The sequence below is a fragment of the Papaver somniferum genome, chromosome 6 (assembly GCF_003573695.1).
Source record: "Papaver somniferum cultivar HN1 chromosome 6, ASM357369v1, whole genome shotgun sequence".
NCBI classification, from domain to species: domain Eukaryota; kingdom Viridiplantae; phylum Streptophyta; class Magnoliopsida; order Ranunculales; family Papaveraceae; genus Papaver; species Papaver somniferum.
In genome coordinates, this window is record NC_039363.1 from 170,205,117 (window position 1) to 170,224,294 (window position 19,178).

At 34.2% G+C, this 19,178-nt stretch overlaps 1 protein-coding gene across 1 annotated transcript; it reads right to left on the reverse strand.

Moving 5' to 3' along the window:
* Positions 1-1,023: 1,023 nt before the first annotated feature.
* On the reverse strand, positions 1,024-1,713 carry LOC113291795 (uncharacterized mitochondrial protein AtMg00810-like). The gene has a single exon (XM_026541288.1). The coding sequence runs from the start codon at positions 1,711-1,713 to the stop codon at positions 1,024-1,026; it is 690 nt and encodes a 229-aa protein (XP_026397073.1).
* Positions 1,714-19,178: the final 17,465 nt, after the last annotated feature.

Sequence of the window (19,178 nt, forward strand, 5' to 3'; positions counted from 1 at the left end):
TTCCTCGTTAAATTTTTTTCTAGTATCTTGTGTTTTTCCTTTTCCGCATTATATTTTTTATCTTTATAATTGTATTTACACGGGTTTGTATGTATTCAATCTAAGTAGATATGACCGCTTAATTGTAATCAATTACGAGACTAGTTTCTTGTCGAATTCGTATATTGAAAGATAGATAACAAGTTTAATCACTTGACAGAATTCCGATTGAATTATTTGGATACGAATATATTGATCATGGATATTGATTTTTAAGGGCCGTACAAGTATTCTGCTTAACAATCAGGTTCATGGACCTTGTGTCTATATACATACTGATTGAGTACAGGTTGAGATATTAACTCTATATACATATTGTCAAGGATCATTAAGCTGGTCAACTTGCAATTGTATTAAGTTTTGTCTATACAGGTTGTCGAACGAAAAAGTTGGGTGTATTTGGTATCCCCTGCGTTTTCAGTTGCTCACGCAGCTTTCAGCGTATATTTCAATTGTGCGGTTTCTGAAACTTCGAATCAGACTTGAATACTACTTTAATAATTAGGTTTGCATTGATTGTAAAATTTATTGAATTATATACATGACTTAGTCTGATAAAAACACAAAAGTTAACAAACAAAAGAAAATAACATAACAGAAAAAAAATATATTACATGAGGTGAAAACACTACCAACTGTTAACAAAAAACTGTTTCTGTTACACATCTATCAGAACTACAACCAGTATAATACCATTGGCTATAAACAAGACATATAAAATCACCATATCAGCAATACTCAAACGCTTTACTTTCCCTCTCAAACTATACGTTGACAGAAGGCATGCGTTTGCTCTTAAGAATACCAAACTGCACTTTGGATAACCTTTAATTTGGTAAATAAATTTGCTAGCTGACTCAGAGTATTGAATGTAAGATACCTTAAGAAATCCAAACTTAGATAAATCCATGATTATGTGATAATGAAACTCAATATATTTGGTACAAGCATGAAAATTTGGATTGGAAGTAAGACTTCCAGCTCCTAAGTTGTCACATGAAATCTTTCACATAAGAGGTAATCTGACATAAATTTCTTCAAACAAATAACAGAGCCATAAAATCTCAGTAGCAGCATTTGCAAGACCCCTATATTTATCTTCAGTAGAAGATCGAGAAATAGTTTATTGTTTCGTGAAACCCATGAGACTAAATTACCTTTAACAAATACACAATATCCAAAAGTACATTTTCGTGTGTCAGGATAACCATCCCAACTACTATCACGAGTGAGACCTTGTCCAAGAGAACCTTTCAGGTAAATAAGAATTCTTTTTGCAAGATGAATATGAATATATGTTGGACAATGCATAAACTGGCTGACATAGTGCACTGCATCGGTAATGTCAGGTCTTATAAGAGTCAGATACTGCATACCACCAATAAGACTTTTATAAGCAGAAGCATCCTGCAAAATATAACCATCAAAAGCAGAATCTCTTTTCCCTTGATCAACTGGAGTTTTACAAGGTTTACAACCAATCATATTATGTTTCCTGATCAGGTCCAACATATACTTATTATGAGTTCGAAGCATTTTCTTAGCAGAAGAGTCAAAATGAGCTTCAACGCTTAAGCAATAATGTAAAGGACCTAGATACTTCATAGGAAATTCATTATTCAAGGAATCAATAAAAGAAGTGAGCAAAGAATCAGAAGACTCTACAAATATCATCTACATATACTATAAGATCATTCTCTTGAAATTCTTTTGAAAGATGAACATGAAACTGTCACATATAAAATTTGAGAAACCATATTTCACAAGGTAGATACTAAATCTCTCAAACCAAGCCTTATGTCCATCTTTTAACCCATATAAAGATTTTTGAAGGTGACAAACATGAGTTGGATTTTGTGGACCAACAAAACCTGGTGGTTTTTCCATGTAAAAAGATTTGTACAAATAAAGATTGAGGAGATCTGATGTTTCTACTACACCAGATAATTTGCGCATCCAACTTTATAGATACAAAATTATCTATATTCTGAAAACGAATACCAAATCTGTTTGAAAACCAAAGAGATTATATGCGTATTGTTGGTATTGTTAGTGTTGTAAATAAAATTGTGGAGGTTGGTGATGTTGTCGATGTTCAAATTGTAATTGTGACAGTGGTGGTTGTGGTGAAATTTATGAATTTAATGGTGGTGGTAGTTGTTGAGAAGTAGATAACGTCAGTTGGTGTTGACGTTGTGGAGAAGGAAAAGGTGGAAAAAGATGTTGAATGTTGATGTTTAGATTTGCGTTGAGCAGCGGAAGATGAAGCTTGTTGGTTTTGAGTTGTTCTAACCATTCTAATGTTGATTGAAGTTGCTGGTTTAACGGTGGATGTACTTGTAGGGTAAGGGATCGGAGGAAGTCAAAATTACCTTTTGGTATCTGATACCATGTAATAAGTAGGTTTGTATTCATTATTAAAGTTAGTGTTGAATAAAGTACAAAACTTAGTCTTATTTAGAGATAAGACTTAACAAAGAAAAAGAAAAATAACATAACTGAAAAAGAAAATTACATGAGATGAGAACATTACCGACTGTAAACAAAAACAGTGGTGTAAGATGGATCGCCATTTTGAACATGATTAAAACTGTCCAGACACACAAACAAGAAAAAGAAAAAAGGGGGTCACCTCCCAGGATCTTGCAAGGTTCGGGTTTGTGTGGATGCTTGTGAGGGGACGACTTTTGTTTTGTTTGAAAGGGCGTTACACCCAGAATTTTTGTTAGTACAACTAGTATAATACCGTTGGCTAGAAACAATATCATAAAGATCACTACATCAGCAATCCTCAAGTTCCCTAACAACTGCTTGCAAGAGAATCAGTTTTTGATCTATAATCTTTCTTTCTTTATTCTAATTGTTTGTAAATGTTACTAGTCTCTTATATCTTTTAAATCTTTTAATTTGTTAGACTAATTCAAATTGTCTTTGATAATATTTTGAAATTATGTTTCATATCTTTTCTTCCTAATGTGTTTGCAGTTGTGATTCAAGCGTTTGCTAAAGTTGTTATATGCTTTTTGAAGCTTTTGTGTGTTCACAGATTGTCAGGTTTGTTTTCTGGTAAAGTTCTATTACCGATTTGCTACAATGACTCATTGGGTTTGGAAAGGTCGGCCTTAGTGAAATTCATATTTCAAAAAGTCAGTTACAAACAGATTTCATTAATATCTCTTGTGATTATCGGTCTTATTTACAACTGCAAATTTACTTTTGCAAAACAAGAATTCCTTTTGAAGTATTATACTCAGTCAAGATTTTCTTCTCAAAGTCAAAATATTCGGATGAATATCTATCTCAATTCAAGTCAATCCCAAATTTTTCTAGGGTTGAAATCCTATAAAAGTCCTATTCTATTTTATATGTCTCATATCCATAAGAATACTCGAACATATCATAACGCTATTGTGAATCAACTAATGGCAGAGAATAATGACAAATCAGTCTCAGATTTGTCTACTAAGTTTATGCAAGCTGGTTTAGATCTTGGAGATGTTGATGAGGTGGTGTACCATCAATCTGAGAATATTGATGATAATGAAGATACAACTGAGAAAATTAGTCTGGCAGGTAAAATTATTATTGAAGGAAAAATGGGATTGAAGATAGTGGAGAAAAATATTGTTTTTACTTGGGATTTTATTCCAGAGGAAGATATCGAAGTCTTTGAGTTGGATGATAATGTCATGGAATTTCGGTTTAAAGATAAGGATACTCAAAAGAAGGTTTTTGATACTCGTCCTTGGAGTATTACTGGTTACCTTGTGATCCTTCATTTTTATAATTCTGAAGTTATTTATCAAGAATTGATTAGGGTATTCAATGTTTTTGGATTCTGCTAAAGAAGATTCTTCCTGAACATATGAATGTGAAAGCTGTTACTAAGATTAGAAAGATTATGGGTGAAGTTATTGCAATTGATCCCGAAGATGCAATTCCAGCTGCATGAGATTATGTTAAAGTCCGTATTCCAGCTGCATGAGATTACATTGAGCTTAGGAATTAATTTCAAATCAATCAAAAAACCTATAATCCATCCAGCTTCTCTAGGTGCACGGCTACAAAAAAAATATACCCATATTTCATTGTATACTTCGCTACATATGATTGTTTCTTTATAAACCATGATATTGCAGCACCACTTATGGTAAATATGTACCCACTAGTAGGCTTTAATCTGTCTATGTCTCATGAAAAATCTGCATCAGTATACCCTTCAACAAGTAAAGAGTCAGAGTGGTAAGTCAATTTATATCCATTTGTCTTCTAGATATATCACACTACACGCTTTACTGCTAACCAATGAGCGACAACGGGATTACTTTGAAATCTACTTACTAATCCAACCACAAAACTCAAATCAGGCCGGGTACAGAACATGGCATACATTAAACTTACAACTACCTGTGCATATGGTTTTGAATTCATTTGAATTTGTTCTTTTCCATTTGCAGGAGCCATTTTCTTAGGTAATTTATCCCCTCTACAAATGGCTTGATCTTTGTAATGTTGTATTGTTTGAGTTGAAGGGATATTATTGTTGTTTGAGAAAAGGGATTGAATAAAAGAGAGTATGTGTTTGATAGTGATTTTTTTTTTATTTTCTGAAGTAATAGTGGAGAACTGTGATATAACTTGACTAAGAGAACTTTAAACGGTACAAGCAGTGTCAAAGAAGGAACCTATATCATAATCTGCAAAATCAAATAAAAAACTAATGATGATGTGCATTTTAGTTCCAATTTAATAATTTATTTCTAATGGATGAATCTTAGAATATTATCACGTCATAGAATAAAAATGAGTATTTTAGTACCTATGTTTATCAAAAATTACCTTGAGGAATAAATTGGTTACTGCTAATTTATAAGTTTTTGTTAAATATTATGTTTTACGTGATAAAATACGTTGTTACCAAAATTTCAGTAATCACTGAAATCATGAACTGCGGTAAAATTATAGTGTTACTGAAAATGACTAAAGCGACGAAATTTAGTTCGTTACAGATGCTCTTTCTTGTGATGATTGGAAGTAGTTACTATATAAATATTTGCAACAAAAAACTGATGGTCAGTAAAAATAAATACAACGTCAAAATTTTAGTTTTGTTACTATAAACTTATTTAGTGACGAATTAATATTTTCAGTATAAGCTTTTTTTGGTAATGAAAGTTATGGATTATCACCAAAAAAATTCTATTTCAACCTTTTAGCATCATCGCAATAGATTTAAATGGTGACGAAAATATATTATTTCAAAAAACTTATCGGTAACAACATATAATTTTGTCTCTAAATGTAGTCACTAAATACTTATGAGAGATAAAACTTGAATCCTGTCACAGAAAACCTAACAACAATGACAACTTTTCTTTTTTTGCCGCAAAAATTATTGTCACCTAAAGGAATATTTTCTCGTAGTGCGGGTGTATCAACAAGACCACATTGTTCAATTTTATATTTCTTTAGAACATTATCTAAGTATGTTTCTTGAGACATATGAATTGTCTTATGCAATATGTATCTAATTATCTTGATGTATAATATAAAATCGCTTCACCTATATCTTTCATCTAAAAACGACATTTAACCAAAGTTTAAATTTTTACAATCAAGTTCAAATCATTACCTAACAATAATATATCATCAACACAAAGAGATATCATAACAAAAGTACTCTCACTGTTAAAACCATAAATACAAGGATTATAAACATTAGCAAAAAAACCATAACTAGTAACAGGATCATGAAAAAGTTAAATACCATTGACGAGATAGATTTTTCAAGCCATAAATATATATTTTTAACTTAATACCTTTTATATGTTATTTTCATTTGTGTAGCCTTCAGGTTGTTCCATGTATATCTCTTCCTCTAAGTCTCCATTTAGGAAGGCTGTCTTAGTAACCATTTGGTGAATTTCTAAATCTAAGTGAGCAGCAATATGTAATAAGGTTCTTATCAATGTAAATTTAGCTACAAAATGATACATCTTTGAATTATTTTTTTTTATTTTTTTTTTTGCGTTTAACCTTTAGCTACTAATCTAGCCTTATATTTGTCTACTGACCCATCAACCTTAATTTTTTTTTTCAAAATACATTTACAACCTATAACATTCTTGTTTTCAGGTAAATCAACAAATTGCTAAACATTGTTTCCATTAATGGAGTTTATTTCTTCATTTGTAGTTATCAGCATCAGGCTATTTCATAGCTTGTTTAAAATTTAAAGGATCAACTTCAAATATGTTATCATCATACGAAAAAATCCCCATTATCATAAAATTCATTCTCATCTAAAATAACTGCATAATCTTTCAAATAAGAACGTGGATTCCGACTTCTAACAATCTTAGTAATTGTATCATGCACATGAGGAGAGTGAATCAAATTTTCATTATCTAAAAAGAGGTTTTGTCTTTAGAAATTTCAAACAAGTCAACCATACAATTATTAGACATTGGTTCCAAATTTTCTTCAATGAAATATGCAACGCTACTTTCAATTATAGATACATCATCATGGTAAACAACAAATCTATAACCTTTAGAATGATCAGCATAACGATAAATATACATTTAACAGTTTTAAGGTCTAATTCAGATATGTTTTTATCTAACACCCTAACATGTGCATTTGCACCCCAAATTTTAAAGTGACTTAAGCGGCTTTTTTACCACTCCACAACTCATAAAGTGTATTAGTCACAGATTTAGATGATATCTGATTCAAAATGTAAATAAAAGTAGATAAAGCTTCACCTGAAAATGAGTGCCTAATTTAGACTAAGCATACTTCTAGTCATACCAAGAAGAGTAAGATTTCTACATTCAGCTACATTGTTTTGTTGTGGCGTGTCAGGCATAGTAAATTGATGAATAATACCATTATTTTTAAAAAAATCTCAAAATTTTCAGAATTATATTCATCACCTCTATCACTGCGAAGAACTTCGATTTTTTTTTATCTAACTGATTTTCTACTTCGTTCTTATATGTAATAAAATATCTAAAGCACTGGATTTCTTAGATAGCAAATAAACATAACCAACACGAGAATAGTCACCGGGTAAATATTATAAAATATGTCATACCTCTATGATTTTTGATATTCAAGGGACCACATTGATCTAATAGCTTTACCAAAAGGCTTCCAAGCTATTTTACCTATCACACATAGTTCACATATGTTAAAATTAATTTTAACTTTAGGAAGTAAAACACTGCTAAACATGCGAGATAGTTTATCCTTATTAACACGACCCAATTTCATATGCCACGTAAGTGAGTCAGAATAATCAAGATAATTAAAGCACTCAGAGAAATAAGCAGAAGAATTTAACTACTTTATTAAAATAGAAGATTTCTGGTTCCAACGATATAGACCATCAACTTTAGTTCCCAAAATTAAAATTCTACCATGCTTTCCTATAAACATTTTTCTGAATCGCATTGCAACCTCAAAACCCGTATCATCAAGACACGACACATACACTAAGTTTCGTTTCATATCAGGATCGAACAATACATCAGTAAGGAGTAAGTTGTTTCGACCAGGCAAAGACAATCTCACGGTTTTGATGCCTAAGACATCACAATACTATTACCCATATAAACTTTGTGTTCACCATTTTTAATCTGTTTTTTCTTGAAACAGTTTGATAACCTTCATATATAATTTCTAAGTTTGAATCCCTAAAGGTTAACATAGTTGATCTAGATATTTTATCATCTTCCAAGAAACGTTCATAACTAAGTCTAGCAACAAGAGCAAGAGGGGTGGGAAAATCAATCACATATTCTACTTTTTCTGGAAACAGTTTATGCCTAATACATATTTTCCAAGTAGCAAAATTAGAATCATTCAGATGCTCAATTTTGCTCAATTATCGACTCATAACTTTAGGTCCTATAGATAATTATTAACAGTAATTTTAATTGAATCAAAAAATACAGATAATAAACTATAGTCATGGTTACTGTTTACTGATACAGATAATAAAAATACGCATAACTAATGCACAAGCCTTAGACAACCAAGTGTCCAAAAGGTGTTTGTAATTGACTTGCTTTATCCAACTAGATCTAATGATGCCACACCTGTTATAAGTGGTTAGAAAACTTAATTTACAATTATAATTAATTTCGTAACTTTCCTAACTCATCCCATAATCCATCCATGTGTGTAAATCCTTCAAACTTGCATAACCGCATTATAACCGCCACTTTAGAGCCATTCTTGCACCATCTTTTGCTGATACTGACCAGGTATTGAACTTAACTATTTAAGACACTTATGATAGAGTTAATTCATGCCAATACTCGTGTACAATTGTGGAATCTCAATGCTCCATGCGCCATTCGCTTTACTTAGATAAATAACAGACTTTAATGATGCATTTGGCATGCGTCATTGCTCTTGATGTATTGTCCAGTTCTTGATCATGCCTTGGACCAGTATGAAAATGCGGGGTTACCAAAATACACCACCAAATTTTTAATAGGAAAAAACTCAAATATAATTCTGAGAGTTCAGCTTAATGAATCTCAATCAAGAAAGAATTTTCAGAGTTACGTCTTTATCTCTCACAATCAGAACGTTTACAGACAAGTCCGTGAACCTGATTTCCGGGTGAGAGTAGTTGGTGATTCCAAAGATCAATTTCCAAGTATCAATCAAGTTGTATCCGATAAACAAAGTCGGATGTATCTAGTATGATTGATTAAAGCACAACCTGTGATATTTCAATTATAAAGATAAACAATATAATGCGGAAAAAAAATGACACAAACACCATTTTTTTTTGTTAACGAGGAAACCAAAAATGCAAAAAAAACCCGGGACCTAGTCCAGATTGAACACCAAAGCCGCTACAGACACTAGCCTACTACCAATTAACTTCGGACTGGAATGTAGTTGATGCCAAATTAAACCCTCCCATCAGTTCAGTTACAGTCGCGTTCCTTACGCCTATTGAATCCCAGTAGGACTCCGCACAATTGATTCCTGTAACTGACGACATACCAACTAAGAGTTGCTTCAACTCAATTGAAGACTTTAAACCAATATGCCTCCCACAGATAAACCTATATGTAATTTTCTTTACGATCAAAAAGTTTGATCTAGGTGTTGGAAATAGATAGCAATAAAATGAGTCTAGCTAACCTCAAAATCCGGACTTACGCAACCCGAAGTGAAACCTAGTTCATTATTCACCTCACAAGTATAAAACTTGTGGAATCAACAAAGTCTGAGACGAAGAGAACTTTGATAATTACTATCTATCTTGTTATTGAGCAGCTCAACAACCAAACAAGATCGGGATATTCGATCTATCAAGATAAAAAATAACTGGACCTGGTTTCACGAATCCCTGCGAAGTGTTTGTAGTCGCTAAACCATAAAAGGGTTTAGGAAGAAGACGACTCTATTTACAACTAGGACACACCAAGAAAAGTAGTGTCGGGATTCAAAGATCCTAGTTGCTTGAAGTTCCCCTTTTATAGACATTCAAAGCATAGGCTGCTTTAGGTTTAAGCTAAGATAGCTTTGGAACCAAGCAAACAATATCCACACGTTATATGAATCTTTGAATTTGATTTACATAAACAAGATATATACTCTGGTTAGGTGAAACCGTAACCGAACCGCGTATAAAGACTACATTCAAGGTGGTTAGCCAAAACTAGCCGATTTGAACTTTTAAACTTAATCTTCATTTCCATAAACACTTAAGACTTTATAACCTTGAGTCACAATCATGTGATCAAATAAGTGTATTGTGTTTTTAAAGATTTTATCAAAATGCTAATTATCTCGTAGAAATAATTCTATTGCATTTGAAAATAATCGACATGGTTAGTAGATGTACAAAGTACAAATACCATAGCCGTTCGTGTGTCAGGTTAGTCACAGTACGTGTACTAGTTTGTGTACAATTAAAAACAACCAAGTTCCGGAGTTCACAGAACTATTTAGGTATGCGTATCGGTATGTGTACCTTAATACTATTACCGATTCTGGAGTCCACATAACGATTTTGGTATGCGTACCGGTATGGATGCACAAATCGAGTTCCGGAACATAAGACTTTTCTGGTATGTATGCTGGTATGGATACCAAACCTGTTCCGTAACCATAGTTCCTTTTCGGTTTACATACGGGTATGCGTACCGATCCGGTTCACGAGTTCACAGATTTTTACCAGATGTGCACAAGGATATGCATACTAAAAATTTATTTGTCGACATACAGATACTCCGTTACGTGTACCAAGTACATGTAATATGGTCTCGTCTTTATAACAGTCTTCCCAATTTGTAAGACTGATACATATTGTCTTGTATCCGAATTTACAGTAGTTCTATATTTCTCTCTAAATCGATTCGATACATTCCCAAATAACGTCAATGACACATATCACTGTTCCAGGCTATTTTCGAATGATAAAATTTGAATCATGATTTTGATTGTGAATAATAGATTGTCCTTAACCGAAATTCATCAAGTATGAACAAATGTTCATTAAGCTTAGTCATTATATTTCGAGAACTAATTACCAAGATAAACTTGACTCGAAATTCTTGTATATGCATAATAGTCTAATTAGGTACGTGACATTTTATCATAGATAGAAAGATGAATATAACTTGAGAAATAGGCGGTCCAGTCTTCATTTACCTTTTTTGAAGAAGTTCTCCAAAGGATTTGGTTGATCTTCGCCTTCAAACGGTAGAACGCAATGATGACTGTCGTGATGTCCATTTATCAACCATACTTCTATCCTAACCCGATATTTAATTAATTGTAGACTAGAAATCAAGATATATTTTTGACCACTAAATTTGACAACAAGCTTGAGATAGAAACACTTGTGAGTTCGACCAATCAATGTTATAACACAATACATATGTCAATTATTGAAAAATTTCATGTTCTTCCATCATCCTCGAGTTGGGATAATTTGATTCCTCGGACATGATCAATGTAACATCACATCTTGTGTAGTTGCAGGAAATCCTACACTACACCCCTCACAAGATTTCATTAATATTCAACTCATTTTAGATTAACAATCTTAATTTTATTGATGAATCTTTGAAAAATCTTACAAGAAAAGATAAAGGAATCAAGAATAACCACTGCTCTAGATTTTCTCTCTCCTATTTACTTGCTTCTCAATCAGAAAAGATCTCTCTCCTCCTTACAGCTGATCGGCTCTTTATATAGAGTTTTACATAGTGGATGACAACTAATCTAACCTTTATTTTCTGATATGGCTTGCGACATTCTCGCAACCTTAAAAATGTTAATCTCACAAACTCTCTAATTTTCGCAGGACTATCACATTTTTCTCATGATTTAGCTGACGTTGTTTATTATTTCGTTTCTGAAGTTATTCTGCGACGCTGCTGTGTTGTGTTGTTAATAATTTCGCTAAGTCATTATTGCTGCGAGATTCTGATCCTACATCTTGCCTCTTCTCATATCTTCTCTGCGAAGTAGAGAATGATGTGAGAAATGCCGCAGCTGTTCATCTCTTCAGATTCTGCATTCATCATACGTATTCTTTCTCCCATCTATTTCTTGACACGTCTTCTGTAACCGCTGCTTTTCAACCGCTCACGTCTTTTCACATTAATGGTGTTTATTTCTTCGAGTAAAAAAAATCTTCTTTATATATTCTTGTTTCTCTTCTTTCCATTTTATTTTTACTTTCTCTTCTCTTTTTATTCTCTCATCTCTGCAACTCTATTGTTCTTCCATAAGTTCTGCTACTGTAATTCTTCCCTCTTCAATCTTCTTACTTTTTATCCATTCCCATACTCTATATTCAGATATGCCTCCAAGTGGCCACAAACATGAGAAAAACTTAAATGACGTCCAAAAAGATCTTGCTGAGAAAGGTTTCACACTTTCTACCATTCCTGGTGAAAGTGCCAAGTCAATTATTTCTATCAAACTTTTCTCTGATCAACATTGTGATGATCAATCAATCATAGTTTCGCTGGGTCAAATTCTCGCAGGTCTCCCCATTCCCCTTTATGACCCAGATATTCCTCTGTTCTATGAAATTCTCGCACACTCGGGATTTTCGCGAGCTATCTTCCAATTGAGTGGGGATTGCATCCGTCTAATGTTGGAGTTCGCTAACCGTGGTGCTGGTAAAGGATCTCTTTACTCTAAAGAACTTAGGGATCCTAAATTCGCAGACTTGGAGATAATTGCTGAAAAATACATAGTAGCGAGTTTCTTTGAAATTATGAATTGATCTCCATGAAGAGAGAGAATCCCCGCTGGGGTATTCGCTTGAAAAGGAAAGATAATATTGATGAAGATAAAATACTCATGAAAGACATTGATTGGCACTCTGGTAAGAACACAACTCCTCGCCAATCCAAAGATGATAAATGGTGTGTTTTCTTTATCCTGAAAGGACCTTATATTGCTGGGTCAAATGTTCTTCCTGAGAATCTCGCTTCTTATCAACTTTGGGTATTCTCTTGGCCCGATAAGTACAAAGAGGTATTCTCTTCCAGTTTCACCCACTTTATATTTTTTTATTTGTCTTTATTCTTTTGTTCGCTGATTCTTGCGATATTCTACAGATCCAGAAACTGAAAGATAGCTATCACAAGACTGGGAAGGCTAATACCTTGTTAGCTCTTCGCTCATACACAGATGAGGTAAGACATATTCTCTTATGATTTTAAACAGTATATTGTTGCCTCTGTTATAGTATTTTTCAAGAGGTAAGTAAAAGTTCGTTGCTCGGACTTGAATAGATTTTAAAACGAAAATATATGTACAAATTTGTCACAAGATGTTCGAGAGGTATTGGGACTAAGGACTTGGCCAATTCTTCATGCATGTGGTATATTTTATTTATTCTTAACAATTAATGCTCAAAACATAAATATATGGACTCTTATTTTGCCAAAATAGATTCTCAGAATATTAGTTATAAATCGTAAGCATGGGACATCAAACATTTAAGCAAGCATGCCGCATCAAATAAAATGATAACTAATTAATTAAAATCATTTTTCAATTTTTAATCAGTGCAAAAGTCATAAAAAGAATAAATTAAATTTACCACAATGACGAAAATAGACTCCCTCCGTCGTCCCAATGTTGGGTTTAGCTCCTCATATTAATCATAATCTCAAAATGTTTTATTATTGCTCCAAAGTTGATTACAATTGAGTAAACAATGCAACAGAGAAATCGCAACAGCAATTCCTGTTGCGAAGACGATGTTGGACTGTTACAGAGAAACAAATGGTGACGGAAAATTAAATGCTGTGGTTTACTTTTCTGTTGCAAAATATGATGAAGAAACTGTTGCGATGAAGATAAACGTTGCAGAGCAGTTGAAGAAACAGTTGCAAATGGATGAAGGAACCGTGGCCGATTCCTTGTTCTTCACGGGCAGCAGCAGCAGCAGCAACAGAGTTCTGAAAACTCTGATTTCTGCTCCTCTGGCCCTCCTTTCGACTCCCAACTCTCGAAAGCCCTTCCCTGTGATAGTAGAAACCTATTTATACACCTAAGCCTCATTGAATCTCGCCATAACTCCTCAAAAATCTTCACAATGAAGAAAAATATTTTTGAGAATAATTTCTTATTTCTTCCTCTGTGTACGTTAATTGTCTTGTAAATCTTCATAAACTGATTGATACGCATCCTAGGAGAATATCTGGGCTTAACTACACAAACATGCAACATCTTTTACGTGATTTTCTTTCCAAAAATGAGACGATATTCTTTTCTCTGTTTTGATTGGGAATTGATTTTCTGGACAAATTTGATCGATCCCAACCACCATAATATCTTCATATACTCATATCACATATACCCATTAAGTCTCATCTCTTTAATCTCGTTAAAACACCTTCAAATGTCGAATTGAAAATCTGCCAGTAAAGGAAAGAATTTTCCCGCCAAAACAAATTTTGAATTTTGAAAGAAGGTCGCCCCTTATCCAGTGGTCGCCCCTTATCCAAAAGCGAGAGTCCGAATAACACTTGTCCTCCGGGTGCCAAAATCAACTTTTCGAGCCGAATTTTCTTAAAATATTTATTTCCAAAAAATACCTACAAATACATAAAATAACAAAATTAGTACAAAATCGAGTGCCAACAATGTATAGTATTGAGAACAAATTGGACACAAAAATGTGTCTATCAGCCTCTATTTCTTATTTCTATCTGTGTATGTAGATTATTGCTGAAATAGAAGAGCCTGCCAATGTTGCGAAGACTGGTTATAAAGGCAAAGGTGCTCTTCGCAGGGAAAAACCAACTGCTCCTCCTTCAAAGAAGAGAAAAATCCGTTCTTCCTCTCCTTCAAATATTCCTTCTCATGAAAACTCCGAGAGTGATGAGGATGATGAGGATAATGATGACCTTGCTGCAAATGAAGATTCTCCATATGAATCTTCTATGGCTAAGCTCTCTGGCCTCTTTTCTGATTCTTGGCAAGGAATGGGAGATAATCAATTCACTAATACATGCAAAGCTCTCGCTACGATTTGCGATGTTCCTTTACTGGATGGTGATAATTCTCTTCGCGGAGTTTCTAGATCGGTTACTCCCAACTTCTTGCATTCTCTTAATAGTCTGGTATGCTTTCGATTTTTTACTTCTTCATTACTGTAACTCAAAATCTCTTTCTATTTTAATACTTTTCACATTTTCTCGCAGGCTGGAAAATCTTCTTTCGCTGTTGCCTCCGATCTGGAGAGGAGACGCGAAGTTCTTGAAAAGAAGAATCTTCAATTTCGTGCAAAAAATGAGGAACTGAAAATTGAAGTCAAAGATCTTCCCGAGAAGAACAAACAACTAGAAATTGATTCTTCTTCGTACAAGAATAAAATCTCTAGTCTTAAGCAAGCTAATAATCAACTCTATCGAATGTTATTTTTCTCCTTTCCCTTCATTCATTCATCCTGTTGTTTTATCTTATTTGATTGATCCTTTTTGTAGACATTTATGGTCTTTCTGATGAAGCTACCATTCTTCGTGCATTCCCTAATGCCTTGGATAATGATACCCTTCTTGAGCGCCTTAATAAATCTTTAAATAGTTTCTCAAATGATAAAATTTCATCTCTTTCTCTGAATGAACTGAGATCCAAATTTCGCCTCTTAGAGATTGACCATAGATCTAGTTTAGGTTTATCCAACCGATTTAAGCGTTTCTTTCTTAATTCTAAATAGAAAATCAATGATCTAAGAACCAAAATTAGCGGTCTCATAGATGATAAGGATCGCATCTCTGATCAAGGTGCTAATGCTTTGGCGAAATTCCAAGAGACCATTCTTGAAGTTCAACTTGAATGAAGCTAACCGCAAGAATACCGAACTCTGCGAAAGAGAAAACCAAATTCGTTCTCGTCTCCTTATAAATAATGAGGATGAATTCGCTTGGGCTGCGAAAATATTAAACGATGCCAGAAAAGATTTAGGTGTAAATGTTAGTCTCCAAGTTGAGCATACAGCCTTGATTAGAGGTATGATTTCTGACAGAGAAGGTTATTAACTGTTCTTCTTCACTAATCTTTTGTTTCTTATGAATTTTCATCAAGTTATTAATTGATTTCATTTTGCTCACAGATTCTGAAAGTAGATATCGCGAAATAATTGAGGAACTTGAAGATGAAAAATAGGAACTCGCAAAGAATCTTTCTTCTCGCAACGATAAGTATTCTAGATTAAAGAATCAAATCAAGAACACTGATGCGAACTTTAAGAACGATGCTATGCATTTTCTCAATCAAACTATTCAAATGGTTTGTGATGACCATAGTATTCCTCATTATGATTATCCTTGTCTCTTGGAGGAGATCCCAAAGAACATTCCTAGTCTGACTATTTCTGATAGCGAAGCTGATGATGAAGAATCTGATGGTGATGAAGGTTCTGATGGAGATAACAGTTCTGATGCAGACGAAGAACGGAACAAGTCTGATGAAGATGATGAAGGATCAACTAAGAAGTAGTCTTTGTTTCTTTATTTAATCTTCTGTAATACTTGTACATTTATTCCTCCTTTCTGTATATTTGCGAATTCTTTTGGTTCTCCATATTCCTTAATATATGAGTTTCTTTCATTTTGACCTGCATTCATTAAAACAATTATTCCTTGCAATATGGTTAATCAATATAATCATTAAGTTTTTAATTTTTGCGTTAATCTATCACGTGGAGACAAATAAGATTTTCCAATTTCATTCATTCCCATACTTGCCTCTGTTATTTGTATCCAAATGAGAGATTTTGCAGATTTTTCTTATTTTGTGCCTCAACTTCGCTGTTGTTTATGTATAATTTCGCAATCATATGCAAAGTGAATTTTGATTCTTTTCAAAATCTCATCCCTGTGTGGTCTTATTTTTCCTTCCTAGTTAAAGGTCTTATTATGCCACCTCTTGTCATTGCGACAAATCGCAGGACGTCCTTGCACTTTCATGCAAAAACCCATTGATCTTGCCTTAATTTTTTTCTTTTGTATTATGGCCTCTTCAGGAATGTTGCGACAATATAACAGGCCTAAATATTCTTGTGAAAATAAAGCCCCATTACATTGCCATCTTGCGACGAAATCGCAGGACGTCTTCGCACTTTCATGCGAAAACCCATTGATCTCGTCTTATCTTTTTCTTTAGTATTATTGCCTCTTCAGGATTGTTGCACAAATATGAAAAGCCTTAATACCCTTGCAAGTAAAAAGCCTCATGACATTTGCGTCTTAAGACACTTATCAGCTCCCTAATGGAGGGTGCCACCCTTATCTCCCCCTGGTTTCCCCTTCAAGGAGGCGTACTTTTACCATACAATGTTAGCTCCTACCATCCAGTCTTAACAACAACCAGTTGTTTTCGTAGCCTTTTATCCCTTTTACCTATAGGGTTTATGGTTACGAGACTGCACCCTAAGTGGGGTTTTCTTCGGGCCGAATGCAGTATAAGCCAAGACTTGTCAAGAATGGCAAGGTACACTCCAGACGCCCCTGGAACTCTTGACTCAACCGTGTACCTCGGCGCCTTGATCATATTCTGCACTCCTTGGAAGAGTCCTTATTACCTTAGTCGCCCAACCTAAGTCATATGCTTAAGCTGAGAATCCAAGGTGCCTCTCCCGGATGGGCTTTATTGACCCCAAATCTCCATGACTCAGGTTCCGGTGGCGGTGTAGCCTTTCCCTGAGCCATGCAACAGGTACCCCCTTATATGACGTACTTTAGGTCTTACATTTGCCTCTTGCGAAATTCTATTCGCGAACTAGGGTGTACGCCATAAAGGTTCGCCCCCTTCTCTTTTGTCATTGTTCTCTGATTGTCTTTTGTAGAATTCATTATCTCTGCGAAATTCTTGCACATCATCATATTGTATTTGCATTTGGCAATCTCAATTTTGTCATTCAATAAAATGTATTTTTGAGAATTTTATTTATTGCGAGAGTGTCGCAACAAATCAATCATTCATACATTACCTTTGCCATCTTCTGCTTCTTTGTTATTTTCTGCTACTGCTTCCTTGGTAGTGGTATGTTCACCATTTTTTATTCTAAGCTAGCATTAGTTTCGCAACATCTCTTCTTCTTTTATTTCGATTGCATCCACCATCAACCTCTCACTTCTTTGTATCTCTTTGATTTTGTGTCGCCAATTTTCCTTTTTGTTTGCTCTTCCTTCGCAGGATTCTACCTCAGTTTCGTAACACCTCTTTCCTTCAACCCAATCTCCCTTTATGATTCCGACACCGCTAGGGTAAGGGAATTTGATGCACTGGTGGAAAGTTGAAGCTATACCTAGAATCCCATGTATCCAAGGTCGACCAATTAATGCATTGTAGGGTGATTCTACATCAACGACACAGAATAGGATTTCAGAAGATATTCCCTTCAATGGAATTCGCGTAGTAACCTCCCCTTTAGGCATGTTGGCAGTACCATTAAAACCATATATCTTATATGTTGATGGTATAAGATCATCATCTCTTCCTCCCATAGTTTTATAAGTATGATAAAATAAGATGTTCACAGAGCTTCCAGTATCGATTAGAATCCTATTAATTGCCCATGAATCTTCAGCTTCATCATCCTCATCTTCTTTCGGTTTTGGATTAATTTCTAATTTTACTACCAATGGGTTATCATGTACCTCTTCACCTTCGGGGATTTCTTCTGCGATAAAAGAAATAATATGTTTCTGCCATTCCTCTAGTGGCGAGATTTTCGCAATATTCATAATTTCTCCTCCATCATTATCTCTTGCGAACACTTTACTCAAAACATTGTCATGAAAATCTTCAATTGTCTTGTATGAATGTATCATAGAGTGACATAATAGATTCTTTGCTTTTGCACCAACTTTTATGAAGAATGTTTCCTTCTTTTTCATCGTGTTTACTTTGTGATGCTCTGGTGGTGGTGGCAATGGTTGAGATTGTGGGTGCCCTACCAAAAATTGGTTTAGTTTTCCTTGATCTATCATTCTCAGAATAATTCTTTTTACATTTCTGCAATCATTTGTAGTATGTCCATGAAAATGATGATAAGAACAAAACTCATGACTTTTGTGGTTTGGAGGTGGTTCCGTTCCCATGTTCCATGGTGTTGGTATATTCTCCATCAAAATTATAGCTTCCCATATTTTCTCCACACTTGCATTTAGAGGTGGCATCTTGATTTCTTCCCATACCACCTTCTGACCTCCTTGTCCTCTATTATAGTTTTGTCTTTGACCTCCATAAGTTTCTTGCGGCTGATCGAGTCTTTGAATTTTGTTATTTCCACGACGATTGTAGAAATTTCTTTCTCTTTCATACTCCTCTTGATCTCGTCTTCCCATAGCCACCAGTTTATGTTGATTGTTCCCCGTCACCTTTACTTGTTGTACTTGCGAAGTGCTCGCCACCGTGTTTATTAGTTTGGGTAATAAGCTTGCATTCGCTGTTTGTGAACTGGTGTTCGCAACCGGATATGATTCCATTTAATTTTTCCTTTCCTCTAGAGCAATATATTCTTCTTGAAGTTCTCGCAATTCATCAGTCATTGTGATTGTATTCTTGACTCTAAAAATTTGGATATACAATAGGTTGGTTGCAAACATAGCATTCATAAATTATAA